Genomic DNA, 16,678 nt, shown 5'->3' with positions numbered 1-16,678 from the left:
GGAGAGTGTTACCTCCTCTACAAGCAGAGGGGAGCAGAGGACAGGGGAAAGTAAAAAGATTAAAGTTAATGCTTTTCCACTCAATTCTCTAAGTAGGCAGTATTTAGAAATAAAGATTGTGTTGTCAGATTTATTTTTGCACTGGGAATTTCTAAGATTAAGCCTATGTTAACAAAAGCCCCTACGTACTTCAAACTGAATTGACTTATTATCATGGACAGGGTATTGTCAGGTGTCCAGCTCTGGTCTCAGGGTCACATTACAGGCTTAATGCGTTAATCTTTAAATTAGACTGTCTCAATTCTGAGACAGTCCTGTTGAGGCCAAGAGAGTCTAAAGCAAACAGTCCTTTTTCAAAGTAGTGAATCAGACATTATGGCAAGAACACACACTCACTGTCTTTCCAATGTCTGGCTGGGTCGTTGCTCCAAAATGACATGAATATAAGAGTGAGTGTAACTTTCAAGCGAAGGCTATATGACACAGATTGCAATAAAATAATTGTACATTCTGAATATTTTCAACATTATATTGCTTAAAAGTATGCTTGTTTTGGGTTTTACTCAGCAAATCTGATTAAATGACGGCTGAAAAACTAGAACATGCAATTTTGGTTTTACCACTCAAAAGAAGTTAAATTCCCAAAGACTTTACATTTAACAAACTGCCACCGTCTGGCACACTGTAGCTGCCTGGCCAGGAAAAACCCTCAAAAGAAAGTTAAAAAAAGGGGGTTCCCTCTCGATCGGTCTAATTACAAGCCAGCCTCTTCTCACTTCAAACGAAGTCAAATTGTCAACTCTCAACATGGTTTTTACTCAATAGCTAGTAAGACAGGACAGACATCACAAATGTATCACAAGCACCAAACTTACTGTACTTAAATGCACCCCATAAAGTCCAATGCAACACTCCTCGTGGCAATCCAGAATGTAAAATGCCTGGAATGAACAGCTGGTCTGCATAACTGATCTAGTTAGAATTTATTAAGAGATGAAAATACAGACACATCAAGGGTTTATGTGAAAGATATGGGACTGAATTATATTAGAATCTAACTGGATTCTTACAAGAAACAATGTGTGCAGCTGTGGGCGGTGCATTTATTAGGCCATGATTTATTTCAGTACCAAGTTTTTAAACATAGACATTATTTACCATCTTAGGTGTGTTAAACCATGTCTCCCCACCCAACCATGTTTATTATAAAACACAGATGAAACCTAAGTCCTTGATAGAAAAACACAGGATAGACGAAAACAGATAAGTTTACTTTAAACGTTATCAGCAGTCAGTCACACAGACCAACGAACTGAGGTTGCACTGGTTCCTGTGGGTTCAAACACTCCTTTGGCCACAATCCCAGTCAGGAATGTCATGCATACTATTATATAATCCTAACAAGTCATTAGAAACTGTGCTCCTGTACAGTGCTGGCTTGACAGAAAGTATGCTGGGCTGTCAGAGGTGAAAAGCATCACTGTTGCCATGAGTCATTTGTCTGGACTGTCTGTCCAGACAAATGGCTCAACGCTCACAGGAAGCAAGCATCAGCTGGTTTGGTTGTCAGATTTAGGTTTTTAAATATTTGATGACAGAATATTGTTCTTGCTTACACCTTGTGGTTACAGCCTTATGTCAACCCTAACTATTACTCAGTAAATTCAGTTTTTAGTGGTTTGAAATCTTTTTCACTCCAACCCTAAAGCCCAATTGGGATTATTAAAAGGTCCAATATGTAATATATTTACTGTATTTAATCAAAAAATGACCACAATATGTCATCAGATATGAAACAAATTGATTAACAGAGATAGATTAATTGTACCCAACCTAAACAAAAATTGGCATCTTTCTAAACAGTTGCATGACCAGAGACGTGGTAAAACACAGGTAAATATTGGAGATGCATTTAAAGGATGGAGACCGCTTAGAGCCCAAAAGGACGCCGACTTGGCTAATTTCTTCCTAAACAGGTACGTTAAGCGTTGAGCTTCATTAATTTCTATCACGTCTAACGTAGTAGGGATGGGAATTTTAGTCATTTCAACATTCATGTTGTGCAAAAAAATTGAGACACAGCTGGTAAAGTGATCCCAACTGGTGCTAACGCCGTCATGCTAACAAACGCTAAAGGCTAACGTTACCGGAGGACCGGGCGAGCCATGGCTGCTAACAACCATCGTGACGGGACATATGACAGAAACCGCAACTTTGACTTCCTCATAATGGAAACATGCAATTTAAAGTAACCTGAACTGTGGATTGGGACACAGCTTATGTTCTCTACAGGTCGCTCTGCAATGTATGCAACGTTATGTAATATTCTTGTGGCTAACATTACCATCGCCAACGCAACCATAATGTGTAATACAGTGTATGGACAAGCTGTATAACGGGGTCTGGAAAGTAGTAGTACCGAAAATCTCCCCCGTCGAAATTCTTCCCCGTTTCTGTTCAGCGGCCGTAGCCGACAGACGGTGACCTGGGTACAGTTGACCGCAAGGTCGCGGTCTTTCTTAGGTCATTGTTGTTACGTTTAGCTGATAAAAGGTGACTGTCAGCCAGGTACAGAGCACCGCGAGAGCACAGGCTTTTATGGAGTAATGTCTGGCAATGCGAGACTAGCATCAACCTAACACTGACATTGTGGGATGTTGGGTTTAGTGTTCGCAACCTGGCTAACCCTGTGAACTTGACGCTAGGGAGGAGGGGCCGGGGGAGACTACTCTCTCCAGTATTTTGAATTTGGACTGCAGTAACTATTTTAAACGCTAGCTGTCTGGCTACACTTCCCATATCCCCAGCCAAATCATTCCCCAAAATCATATGAACACCCTCAACAGGCAACTGAGGCCGGATACCGACTGACACCTCCCCTTGGACAAGACCACAACTAAGAGTTACCAAGTGTAAAGGAACAGAGAATGGAACCATCCCATACCAAGAGAGATCACACAACCACCAGTGTCAGTTTTGGAAGAAAATGGAAGCACAGACTCAAGAATAAAAGAATCTAACGCAGCAGTATCTCTTAAAATCGTAATAGGAACCTGCACAGCGCTTCCCACCAATGAGACAAACCCCTCCGAGATGAAGGCTGAAAAATCAGCCTTCGAGGTCACAGATGTAATGCTTGAAACAGCCATGACAACAGGCTTCACCTGACCAGAAAAAAAACTTTCCTCTCAGCAGTGGACAATCCTTTCTCCAGTGCCCCTTCTCCCGACAGTACCTGTAAGCGTCAGAATCAACTGGAACGCCCCACCCACCATACCTATTGGGGGGTGCGTCACTTGTTAGCATTGACTTTTTCTGACCATGATAACGGTCAAACTCATGGCGAACGTCGACATTACTTCCAAAAACACTTTTGTTGGTCAACACATATTCATCCGCCAATACAGCCGCCTCCCTGGGTGTCCATACTTTACGCTCATTAATAAATGTAGCAACACTCCCAGGAACTGAGTCTTTTAGCTGCTCCAAGATAAGCAGATCGCAAAGATCCTCAAAAGTGTCAACCTTAGATGCTGTACACCTGTGCTGAAATGTTACCAAGTCACGGACAAATTCCATGTAAGTTTGATCGTCAAGCTTACCTCTAGAATGGAACCGCTGACGAGAAGCCTCAGGGACAAGTTCATAGACTTTCAACACCGCAGACTTTACGGTCTCATAGTCCCAACAATCGGCCACACTCAAAGCTGAGTAGGCCATTTGCGCCTTACCAGTCAGAACACACTGCAACAACACAGTTCTGTCTGCATCTGGCCAATACCTAGCATCTCAACAGAGAAAAAAACATGTCCGGATCCAACTCATTGAACTTAGGAAGCAGGCGAAGATTATTAACCAAGTCAAACTGAGTACTCCTGCCCCCAACTTCACGAGCACCAGTGCCTGACACGTCTGATAGCTTACCATCCTTCACCAACTGTAGCTGATACTGTTGCACCTCCAACCTTGTACGCTCAATTGTGTGCTTCATGGTATGAAGCTGTATCTCCTTGTCAAATCTTAACATCTCTAACTCCACCTGCTGCTTAAGTTGCAACTCCAACAACTCCTTTTGCTGCTCAAAAGTTAACGTCCCTACGCTAGCAACCAGACTAACTACTGGCTGTCCGCACAAAACCCCAAACTCAAACAAACCCTCCTTTAAACAAGTTTTAACACTCTCCTTTAGCTTCTTATCCACAATTTCAACCCCATAGTGCAATCTTCAACAACTGCTCTTTTGTGCATTTCTCCAACACCGACTCTGAAGGATCTTGAACAAAATTATCTATGAGAGAAGTCATTCTCACCAGCTAAACAAATCCTGACTGGGACAAATAGGGAAAAACCTACTCTGGAGTAACACCAAAAACAGGAGCCTCACCTCTACCTAACTAACCACAACCATTTAAGCTAGCTAACTAACTCACTCCTAGTCCTCGTGCAGTTGATGGTGTGGGGTACTTATGCACTCTAAACCAGTGGTGTGAAAAAAACAACCAGAAAACTGGCGACTCTCTCACAGCCACGGAGATGCTCCCGAGCTAATAGCTCTACCCACCTTCGTCGCCACCTAAAGCAACACCACGAGTACTATATGAGTACTCGCTGCCAAGCCTAACAGGGGAAGAGGTACTCCTGCACAAAACACTCAAAATACTCCAGATTAGTCCCACCTTGAAGCCCCAATCACATATACAACTCCAAGATATCAATACATAGCTCCTACAAACTACCACTAAACAAAGCTGACTAGCACTAACAACCTGGATTTCCCCTCAAAACAACTGACACAAAGTTACTCTAGGCCAACTCATAATTTAGGCTAAATTAGACTTAACCTAATTTACTCCTAAAACTTTAAGACGAGCCCCCACAAGAATCAAAACAGGTGTGGAATCAATGTTATCAGTAGTGTGTGCGGGGTGTGTGTGTGTGTGTGTGTAAGAGATGTGTGGACAAATGACAACTGCAGCAAAGGAGATCAAGCCCAAACCAGGAGATGTGGAGGGGAATGCAGAGAGAGAACAATGAGACATGACTTGTACAAAGTCTTGGTTGAGGCCTTCCCAGGTGTCCACTAATTAACTAACGACCCCTCCCATATTGCCAGCTCATGCCAGGAAAGCCAGAGAAGCCACCAGCAGGCAGAAAAGGGAGGGGTTGTAACAATTACATATTGGACATTTAATAATAAAATAAGGGCATTTTATCAATTATCAACATCCCTGTATCTGTGAAGTAGTCAATTAAAAAAAATACACAGCAGTTCAATCCCATTAAAAATGTAACAATACTTAGCTTTTAAATAGAAGCCATACAGCTGATAAAGTATCCACTGTAAAAAGTTACTTCCAGCAAATTACTTTTTCTTGATTTTATGAATAAACTAGGGCTGTCAAACAATTACATTTTCTTAATCGCGATTAATCGTTGAATTTCTATAGTTAATCGCGATTAATTGAATGTTTTATCACATGATTAAAATTCTATTATTTTGCATTTCAGAACTGTTTTGAAGTACATATTAACAATGGAAAGCAATTCTTACCAGTGTATCTTTATTGGGAATCAAATGAATGCAAAGAAAGTTGCTTTGTGAACTTGATTTTAAGATTTGTATTAGTTTATTATATATTTAATCTAGTCACACATTTGAATCTAGAGTCAATATTAGGGTTGGGTATTGTTTGGTTTGGATACCGGTGCCAAAGCGTTACTTTTAAAATGTACCGGTGCCTTAACGGTGCCTGAACCTAAAAAAAGAAGGGTACTAAACAGTTGGCAACATTAAAGAACGGCTTGTTTATTGCTAAGGCCATATCGTCAAAATTAAATGTTTAATAATAATAATGTAATCACTATAACAATAACTTATTTCACTAGTAAATAGCTGTTGAATGACAAAAACAACCACCAGATGGGAAACGGGCATTTAACAACTTTGAATGCACCACGAGGCTGTAAATTACTGTTTCATTGAACGCACCGTCTGTGTTTTTCCGACAATGGCAGCTGCATCCCGGTGTTTGATCCTCTACAGTGAAATACAGTCTCACTTTACACCGTTTAGTGTTAGTCCAGCTACTAGCTAGCGGTAGGCTAATGTTAGCTGCTGTCGAGTATAGTATTAACCAGCGTCACGTGCAGCGATGTTTCTGTTGCCTGTAACGTCTGTTTCAGAGCATCAGAGAGAAACACAGACATATCAGTGGCACCAGAATGAGGCACCAAAATCCGTGTTGCTATTCCTGCAGCAGCAGGATGTGTTACGAGGAAGTACGGCAAAATAGTAGCCTGTTAGGCATGATGCGTTAATGCTGACAGCCCTAGAATAAACACAACATTATTTGAGTAATTAACAGCTGTGTTTGGAGCAAGGCAGAGCAAAGAGACATGGCCTTGTCTACTTACATGAACAGTTTCAAGAAATGTGATGTGAAATGTGTAACAGTTAGCTGCATCCAAGGTAAAACAATTCAGAAGTTCTTTAATTTGAAGCCAGCTGCCTGACATATGGGAGCAATCTTTTATTTTGATTTAAGCTTGAATAGTCTTTTTTCTTTCATTTGAATAAAAGACCCAAACTTAATCCATTTTATTATTTACTAATCTAGACAAAGTCCTTCATGGTTGTATTCAATGTTCTGCCAGACATTTACACAACCTTAAACCTTTAGCCTGTCACCAGCCTATGGTCTGTTTAATGTCTTCAGTTAAACTTTACTTAAGCTCTTGCCAAGCTTTTTGATCAGGGGCACCATGTGTTCAAATTCACCTCATCTCAAAACACCAGGGACACTCATATGATAATTTCAGAGAGAAATATTAGTATATATGTGCCCAGATGGATTGGATTATAGCAAAAACAGTCTCAAATGGCTTAATAAAGGGGGGGATCTGAGGTAGGGAGGAAGCTACATTGATGGATATGGCAAAAGGCCTGACTCTTAAGTGTATTCATTAGTGTCTTGTTGAAATAATCGTGGCGTGTAATTATGTATAGATGATTAAATGGGGTGTAATTACTTAGACTGCTGACACAGCTGAAGCCTATAAATCACATAGTTTTTTGGAGATAAAACCTTTGCCTAAAAAGCTCAGCCTAGCTGTTCCATCTGGTTATCATATGCACATTATACAATCTCATCTCACTGAAAACAATACAGCTAACTCCCTCCAACTGTCATGTTATGTCATTTTAGTAAGGGAGTTAATGAATATCGTCCTTGTTTCACTGGCTGGTTTTACTTGAGTTTGCTGGGTGATTACCAGAGCTGCAATTATCATCCAGTCCTTTAAGCTACAACATGCATGCATCATAACAGACTCACCTGCTTGCCCTCTAAAGTGTACAGTCTCCTCACAGCTCCAGAGTCCAACTTGATTGCATCTGTGATGTCAGTGAGCACCTGGTCGAAGGAGTGTGCGGTCTTCTTGTTGAGCAGTATCCGTACTGCCTTGCGGGGTTTGACACCGTTGCGGATGACTGTGACTAGTTTGGGTTTGATGAAGTCCTTGGACTCACGCTGCACCTCGTTCTTCAGCGTGATGAGAGAGGAGAGGGAGCGTGATGTGCCAGTCTTGCAGCCCACCGACCAGTTGGGGTTGACATTCTTGTTGTAGTCCACACGTCGGAAGGGTTCATTTGAGGCACACACATAACTCTCACCTGGGAAAAGAAATAAGTTGGTAGTTATCTCTTGCCAACCATATCCCCATCTAAGACATATTAAAAAAATATTAAATCAAATATTGTGAAAACCACACACAGGATGTACATGCAGTGGCGCAAAAAGTGGGTATACACTATATGCGGCACATAGGGGCGCAGCACCATGGGGGTGCCAAAGCGATGGTTAAAGTGCGGGGGGTCCGTTCAGCGGGGGGAGCGCTGAGCGAGCAGGTACGAGCATACGAGTAGTGAGTTGTCGTCTATGGAAAAAGATGGATAAAGCAGGGGGCTAAAAATAGAAAAAAAGAGGGAAAATGAGATGGCATGTCCAGGGATGCGACAGCAGTTAAATAAGTGGATGGTGAAAGGCAACAGGTAGGATTTAAAGTGTGACGTCTGTGCTTGGAGGCTTGCAAATATTCATGTTAACAGACTAGCTAGCGTTTGCTAACACTGGGAATGTAGCAGCCAAATTGGGGGTTTACCATGGAATCATGCATATATTTGCTACCAAACTTGGAGGCTTGCAAATATTCATGTTAACAGACTGTTCTCAGACTAGCTAGCGTTTGCTAACACTAGCAGCTAAAGTGGGGTTTACGGCTAGCTTAATGCAAACCAATATTGCTGATAGCTACATTTAGATTTTGGTTAAACCATATGGTACCAATCCCATGACATATCTCAATTTTATTTAGGTAAAATAACAACTGGTAAATATAAGGTAGCATGTACAATAAATGACAAGAAGCTGGAAAACATAACTTATGCAATAACTGGTTTACCATGGAATCATTAATAGATTTTATTTTACCATTAGCTGTTGATGATAGCATGATAGCTATGCGTTCAGACATACAGGCTATAGTTACATCTGTTGCTATTATATGCTATTAGGCTAATCTTGCCATTGCAAATGAAAAATGCATTTCTGTATCAAAACCCGGCACATGTGGAAAATATAACAATTAGCCTATGTCTGACAGCGGGGACGTAGTAAACAAATCAGAACACAAATTTAAACATCCACAACGCATATGCTCGAATGCCATCTATGATGATTTATTTATTGTAATGAAAATAAAGTACATTTTTATATTATATATATATATATATATATATATATATATATATTTTATTATTATTTATAATTATTTATAATTATGCTAGGCCTACAGTGGCTGATACTGATACTTTAAAATAAACCTTTATTATTTAAACCCCATCCATGATGATGTCCGGAACACTTATTTATTTACTTGTTGTTGTTTATTTATTTATTTATGTTTTGGGGGGGGGGGCGCCAAAATTGTTGCTGCATACCCCTCTGACACTGGGTAGTAGCTCCCCTATGTACATGCAATACATCAGAATTCACATGACACGTATGGTATGTATCATAAAATACTGCTTCCACATGGCATTAGAAGAATCCGTGGAACAACAAATAGTTAACGTTCCTCAGTTGAAACAAAAAGGCACATTGAGAGGCCTGGCCAGTGTAACACTGTCCTCTCTCCCTTTCAGCTGTTGAACTGCTGCATTGGCCTCCCTCCAAAGCAGTGCATTTTGTTTTATCTGCCAGCATTCCTTTCCTACAGTTAACACGCAAATTATTCCCCTGAAGAACAAAGTCATGTGACAAGTACAGGGGCTTGGCCGATACATGAAAACCACAGCAGGAATGTCTGGTGATTGTTTTGAAGTCTGAGCATTGGATGAGAAACTCAATGCTGTTCTGTTCCACTCTGAGTAAGAGGGAAATAAACAGATACTTCATGTACATGCTACAAATTTAAACGTCCACGAACACATAGCCGTCTCTCAGAATCGACTTGTGCTTAAAGGTGCAGTAGGTAAGACTTATAAAACTAACTTTCTGTCATATTTGCTGAAACTGACCCTATGTTCGAGTAGAACTACATGAAGCAGGTAATAAAAAAAAAAAAATCTGGCTCCTCTGGCACCACCTACAGCCTGTAGTGCGATTTACAAAAATCTACAGCTCCCTGTTCAGATGCACCAATCAGGGACAGGGGGGGGTGTCTAACTGCATGTCAATCACTGCTCATGCACACGCATTCATTCTCCCTTGTAGGGGGAGGGGCTTAGGAGACCGTTTTGGGCTTTAGCGGAACGGACACTTCCAACAACATTACAACAACAGACACTTCCAACAACATTATATATTAAATATACTGTAAATTCTGTTCTAGCAAATAACCACCGTTTTTCAGTGAAGATATGTACAGGGCTAGATGAAAACGATCACACAATATCATCAAAGCTATCAAAGAAAAGAACAGCACTCACAAATTGAGAAACTGAAAATGTGTAGCTTCTTAAAATGTGTCATGCCCGTATTTCTGCATCTCTGGGTCATTAGTAGAACTGTAGAAACACATGCTAGTTTATAAGCTGCATATAATCTTATAACCGTACATACCTTTAGAAATGTATTGGTTGTATTGGTTGGTTGACAGTATCAAATCCAATCTGTGAAATTTTAGTTATCTGATGTGTGTAAAAACAAACGAATGGAGCTGCAGTGAAAGAAGGCCATGAGACGTGCGTCCCACGATACCTGGTTTTATTAAGCTTGCAATTAACCAAAGGCTAATTAAAAGGCTAGGCCACAGCTGGGGGGACTGAGTTATGGCTCAGAACTAAAACAAAATATAACTGGGGCTGTCATTCATCTGTGGGACAGTGACAGAATACTATAATGCCCTCAGATGGTGACTGGTGACAAGTCTATTCCCTGAGGTGCAGGAATCTCAGGTGCAACATCCCTTGGTGGCGTGAGGGGAGCCCCAACCAGTCCTCATGTGGACAACAGATGAGGCCAGCCGTAATAGAGCTGTCTAACCAGTCCAGCAGTTTTTACTGCAGTGGTCTCACATCTGTCACCAATCCAAAACCCAAGCAATGGCAGTGGGAATCATAAAACAGTGTTAATATTAAGGCAATATATCATCACCAAAACAATGAAGTGACCCCATGATACAATGACAATCTCAGCATGCATAGTCTTCTATTTTACTGACTTGATATTCACCACTGTAGTCTGTAGGCATTGGACCAGTATGGCAAGCACACTATTCGTTTCCCTGGGCAGACATACCATTAGGCAACATATTACAGTTTATACCAAAAATGTCAAATTTGTCTATGTCCTGTTTGTTCTTCTATCCAAGAAAGAGTATAATGTATAGGCCTATTACTACCATGACACAGAGGACCATCTATCCATCTAGAATACATTCATGAGGCAGCTCAGTTTTAGCCTGGAGCTATACACCAATTTATTAAAACACAGATATTGAAATCAAAATGATTTAAAACTGAAATTTTCCAAGCAACAATAACAAATCTTGATCATTCACAAGATTTAAATAAAAATTCAAATTTTATAAAACCAACGAAAACCCGATTTCCTTTTATTTTAGGGTTCATTATATTATTATTCATTATAGAAGTTGGTTTTAACTGAGCCCAAATAATTCAACTGCCAGCTAGCCCTGGAGGCTCTATTACAACAATACTGATATAAGGGTTAGGCCTAACCCCGATTTTACACATTAAGATCAATTTACTAGTCACAACTCATGAGGAGTACTACTCAGCCTATGAAAACAGTTGTATAACGCCTTCTGTGGCTCTAGAGGGAATCTCATCAAAGTCTGAAAAAATAACCTTGATGGTGTCATCAGGGTGTAATGTTGGCATAGGCTTGGAAACTAAACAAAAAGCCTGCATAGCAAACTTGGGGCATTTACCGGGCATGGAGGGTCTAATTTGACCACTTAAATCTGTCTCCTGTGAATTCCCCAACTTAATGAAAGTACCTCTTGAATGGCTGCACTACATTAGAGAAAGTTATGTTTATATCTCTTTTTATTTATTTATTTATCCTAGATAGGCTCTTAAGTTTACCATTTTTAGAAACAGTTCATGAATTCAACAAAGCTATTAATTACACAACATTTCTAATATTGTTCTGCCTTAATATATTCTTCCACTTTCAACCCTAATTTCACCAGTTGTTGCTAATAAACCCCTTGGCTTGTCCCAACTAGAATCCCTATGTCAGCATATTATGTACCCCCACATATCCACATAGTAAACTACAAAGCTCTTTCTAAACCCAGTTCAGTGTCTGCTAGCTCCCAGTGTGGTTTTCTACTAGCACAGCAGTTGAAATTCTTCCATGGGCCCAGGTTAGTCCACTTTAGCCATGCCAAGCCAAAACATGATAACATGCATTTCCACTACTGCCCCACAGCAGGGGATTGACACGCCGAGCCGGACTGTGTGGCCCCGATTGGTAGGCCCTTAGCTATGTCCTCAACAGCGGAACTCAAGTGTGTCTGTGCTGGAGACTAGAGAGATTGCTTGGTTTTTAAAAGTCTCTGTGTTCAGCTCTCTGTACTTTTGTAGCTTCTACCTGAATCTTGTTTCACTTGTGTGCTCCCATTTGTATTTTCAGTTAAGTTACTGGTGATGCGAACCAAACCTTACATTAAAGCCTTCCACTGGCAAACCGAACCGGGATGCTTTTATTGTGAACAAGTTATAGGAAATGGTTTGGCGTGACTACCTCCCCAAAGATGGAAAAACCGTACAAGTTGACTGGTTGGCTCAGTAATCCCATCCAGACATAAGGGACACACATGAATGGTGCTTATTGGGTTTGCACACAAAAGAGCCCCAGCAGGCCTCAATCAATGGAGGCAGACTGCTGAGCTGTGCAGTAATGTGCTCTCTCTCTGTCCATTAGATGGGTGAGTAAACAAGGACAAGACACTGGTGCACGGCCCACCTGCAGTGCATCTCATGTCTGAGTCTGCTCAAATAAAAAGAAAAACTTTCCCGTTTACCCATCATGTTCATCAAGATAGCTGGCCGTATTTGCTGATGTTTTTAGATATCTGCCTCTGAGACTTCGGCCACTACCACAATACAATTGGATTGAATGGAAATTGAATTGAGGTGCTCACAGTATTAGAAAACATCTAATCTAATTCTAAAACTCAATATGAATGTGACTTTCCAGAAACAATGTCCCGGTTACTAAGGATAATCCACAGCAGCATGTTGCAATCAAGGTCAGAGATGGCCAAAACTGTCCCCATTGAGGTCATTGAATTATCCAACTGGAACATTGTTGCTGATTGTTTTAAAAGGAGATGTCTCAATACTTGGACCACCATGCAGGAAATTCCATTCACCCTTCTGTCAACTTCTAACTGCAAACACCCCTACTGGGGTTCTTCAAGAGAACCAGCTAATTTCTTGCTGTGTTCATGTAATATGGGATGGAAAAATGACATGTATATGACTTGCATGAGTTCAAGTCATTGGACAATTCAAGACGGTTGTGTGATTGCAAAGTTGGAAGTGTGAGGGTAAATTAATTGTACATTGACAATATAACACTTTATACATTATATTTGGTTTCAATACTTTGAATGATGATAAATACTAAATCGCTGACAAAATGAGTTGCTGAAGCATCAGTACTCTGGACAGTACTGATGTCTGGAATATATCAACCTGGATCCTCATTTAGCAACAGTGTCCTGTAAGTAATGGCAGAATGCTCTCTATCACATCTAATGCATCAAAAAACTCTCAAGCAACTTTTGCTCACATTGCCAACTAGTGATGATATGGGATTCAGATCATGCGCTGGCCTAAATCTTTCCTGGTCACTCAGGGGATGGGGCTTAAAGGAACACGGCGACTTATTGGGACTTTAGCTTATTCACCATATCCCCCAGAGTTAGATAAGTCCATACATACCCTTCTCATCTCCGTGCGTGTCGTAACTCTGTCTGACGCACCCACTGCTAGCCTCGCTTAGCACAGATCCTGGAGGTAACCGGCTCCATCTAGGCTACTGCTCCCAATAAGTGACAAAATAACGCCAACATTTTCCTATTTACATGTTGTGATTTGTATAGTCACAAATAACAAATAACAACCGTGTACACATAACAAGGTCACATGAGACACAGCCATCTTCTAACCGTATACATACTGGGAACTATATTCTCAGAAGGCGAAGCAATGCTACTTCTGCTACTTGGGCGGAGTGATTTGCACGCAGCACCTGAGAAGCCCCGTGGTGAGGAGCAGAGAGTAACAACGGTGCTTTTCAGGTGTTGTACTAATCACTCCGCCCAAATAGCAGTGCTTCGCCTTCTGAGAATATAGTTCCCAATTTGTAAACGGTTAGAAGATGGCTGTGTCTCATGTGACCTTGTTATTTGTACACGCTGTGACTATACATATCACAACATGTAAATAGGAAAACGATGGCGTTATTTTGTCAATAATTGGGAGCAGTAGGCTAGATGGAGCCGGTTACCTCCAGGATCTGTGCTAAGCGAGGGTAGCGGTGGGGGCGTGAGACAGAGTTACGACACGCACGGAGATGAGAAGGGTATGTATGGACTTATCTAACTCTGGGGGATTGGGTGAATAAGCTAAAGTCCCAATAAGTCAGCGTGTTCCTTTAAGAAATGAGTGTAGCACAGAGTCTAAAGTTTTAGGAGGATGTGAGATGAAAATAGACCAGTATACGAGAATAATGACTGCAGTAAGAGGTCAGTGGATCCTAAGTGTGTGTGGCACAGCCGTAACCTCTCATGTTAACAGAGGATTGCAGGCAGGTCACAGTGCAGACAGACACACACCAAGACTGAACATGAAGATTAACTTATTACTGAGTGGTCACTGTCCCTGCAGGGTAACACTGCAGGAATGGTTAACTTGCCTTACCAAAACTAAACTGACTGACTAAAATGAGCGTATATCTGTGACTGCGTTAGACCTTCACTAGAGGCTATTACATTTAAAATTCAACTTTTAATTAATAAATGTTGACTTTATCATATTTTCCAATTTTTTAAATCACATTTCCAGTATTCAACACAATTATTTCAAACCCCAGCACTGCAAGCAATGAACAGATACTGGATGGGGGAGGGAAACCATCTTTCAAGCCCCAAGGGTGAGATCAATTTAACAGACTTTAACAGCCAATAGACCCTACAACAACATACACATTCATCCCACATTCAGTCCCAGGCAGAATTGCACTAGAGCTACACAGGGCACTTTCAAGCCCACACAAACTCAGCTCACCACAAATGCATCCTAAAGAGGGGAGAGAGTGGAAGAGTCCAGCTGAGATCAATGGGCACGGATTCACATTAGCTGCAGCCTATGCAGAACTAAAGCTGCACTGAGGAAGTCTTCTTGTCTGCATGCAAGGCACTGGGTCAAACATGTCAGAACAGTTATGTCAATGATGCAAATGATGCAAGGGAGGCTCTGCATTGCATCCATTATACTGTAATGTCCTTCAAAGATAATTTGAAAGCATTAAGTGCAGTAGATCTCTGCACAAAGGTGCAATGAACTCAAAGTGGCATTTTGTCTGGCTGAGAAAACTTCCCTGATTAGCAACATAGATATTAAATACACAAAGTAGACAGCATCAAGAGGCATAACATGCCAACTCTTAAAAATATGAATATGCTTTGAGTGGCCTTTTAAACTTGTGGCTTAACTTGCCTGAGGCTATATCAGTGTATATTTACATGGGCCATTTGCCAATACTCAAGGCAGAACCTAGCTTTTATAAAATGTAATTGATTCAGACATGCAATTGATTGCAAGTCTGAATCAATGTAATCAAGTATTGAGCCTGTTTCATGATTTGTGGACACATGAGAGGGTTGCTACATCCATGATAACCCTTACCCTCTACTAACTCATCCAGACTGGTGATTCTCCTGCCTCCATCCAAGGCATATAACGTCCGGACGCCTTGGGGAAGGTTGACATTGTCCGACAGGGACCTCGTGAGCTCCATGAGCAGAGCATCCAGAGACCTGAACCGGTCGTTAGACACGGCATACACCAAACCTTTAAAATACCGATCTCCATTGCGATAAAATCGCACCTTTCTGGCTTTTTTCTCGGACGTGAGGGACTGGAGAGTGCGTGTGCGGTAGAAACTACAGTGCGCACTGTGCGCCGGGCTGGGGACCAGACCGTTGCCTCTGGAGCCTGACTGGGACCCGGAGCCCGAATTGGCCCTCGGTGTCCGGTGCGGTTTCTCTCGTTCCTCAAAGTGTTCAAATTCAATACTTCTGCTGAGCGACATGTTATTTGGCTGTTTTTCTGCCTGATCAGAACAAAATCCCAAACAGAAAAATACAACTTTTATCCAGAGTGCTTAAGGATCGATGCGCCTGCAGCCGGAGGAAGGATACACGTGTGAGTCTCCAGTCTGGGATCCAGTACTCTGTGTTGCTGCACCGGTTGCTCCTGACAAGTCCAAACGCTAAAACACGGCACTCCCAAAATAAGAAACGAGTCGAGAAATTAAAAAGAAAATGAATCCCGTCTCTACCTACAATAACAGAGCAGGAGCAAAAATCCAAACGCCGGCTCGGTATTATCCGGTTGAAAACGTGTCGAATAAGGAGCAGCTGTGTTTGACAGACATTGCAGTGGACCTCCCGGATGGCTTTCAAACAACGAAGCAATTTTACAAAACTTAAGCGCACCGCACCAAACACCGCAAGTCGCCTCCTTCTCCACCTCACACCCTTCCTCTGACTGGTCGCGTCGGTCGCTTAAACTGTCAAATCAATGGATAGTGAGAGTGGGGGAAGCCCTCCCCGCCTCAGGGTCCTAATGCTCTCTATTGTTCTGATAATAAATTCACGACCTGGAAACAATGAAGTCTACACACTCATCCTCGATGAGTTAATATGTGTTAGGAATACCAGAGAAAGTTTTTCTTGGATATACATACACAGGTAGAGTCTGTACATTGTGGGTGACAATACATATGTTAGAAACAACAACACAGGTAAACTATCATTTACTATAGAAATATTATAATAGGCTATAGGATAACGTTAGGGGTATTTCATTTACATTCATTCATTTGGCAAATGAATTATGTGTCAAAAGCAGCAT

General features: G+C 41.4%; 1 protein-coding gene across 1 annotated transcript in view; it reads right to left on the bottom strand.

Annotated features, from left to right (window-relative positions):
* Positions 1-16,303, bottom strand: part of dclk2a (doublecortin-like kinase 2a) — a 49,615-nt gene extending 33,312 nt beyond the window's left edge. The window contains 2 exon segments of the mRNA XM_078262800.1: positions 7,335-7,672; positions 15,449-16,303. Of these exon segments, the coding sequence (XP_078118926.1) occupies positions 7,335-7,672; positions 15,449-15,854 (744 nt within the window). The 5' untranslated portion in view covers positions 15,855-16,303.
* Between the last annotated feature and the right edge of the window lie 375 nt (positions 16,304-16,678).

Source organism: Sander vitreus, chromosome 2 (assembly GCF_031162955.1).
Source record: "Sander vitreus isolate 19-12246 chromosome 2, sanVit1, whole genome shotgun sequence".
Lineage (NCBI taxonomy): Eukaryota > Metazoa > Chordata > Actinopteri > Perciformes > Percidae > Sander > Sander vitreus.
Note: the sequence above shows the minus strand (reverse complement) of the source record. Positions and strands in the feature narration are given on the sequence as shown.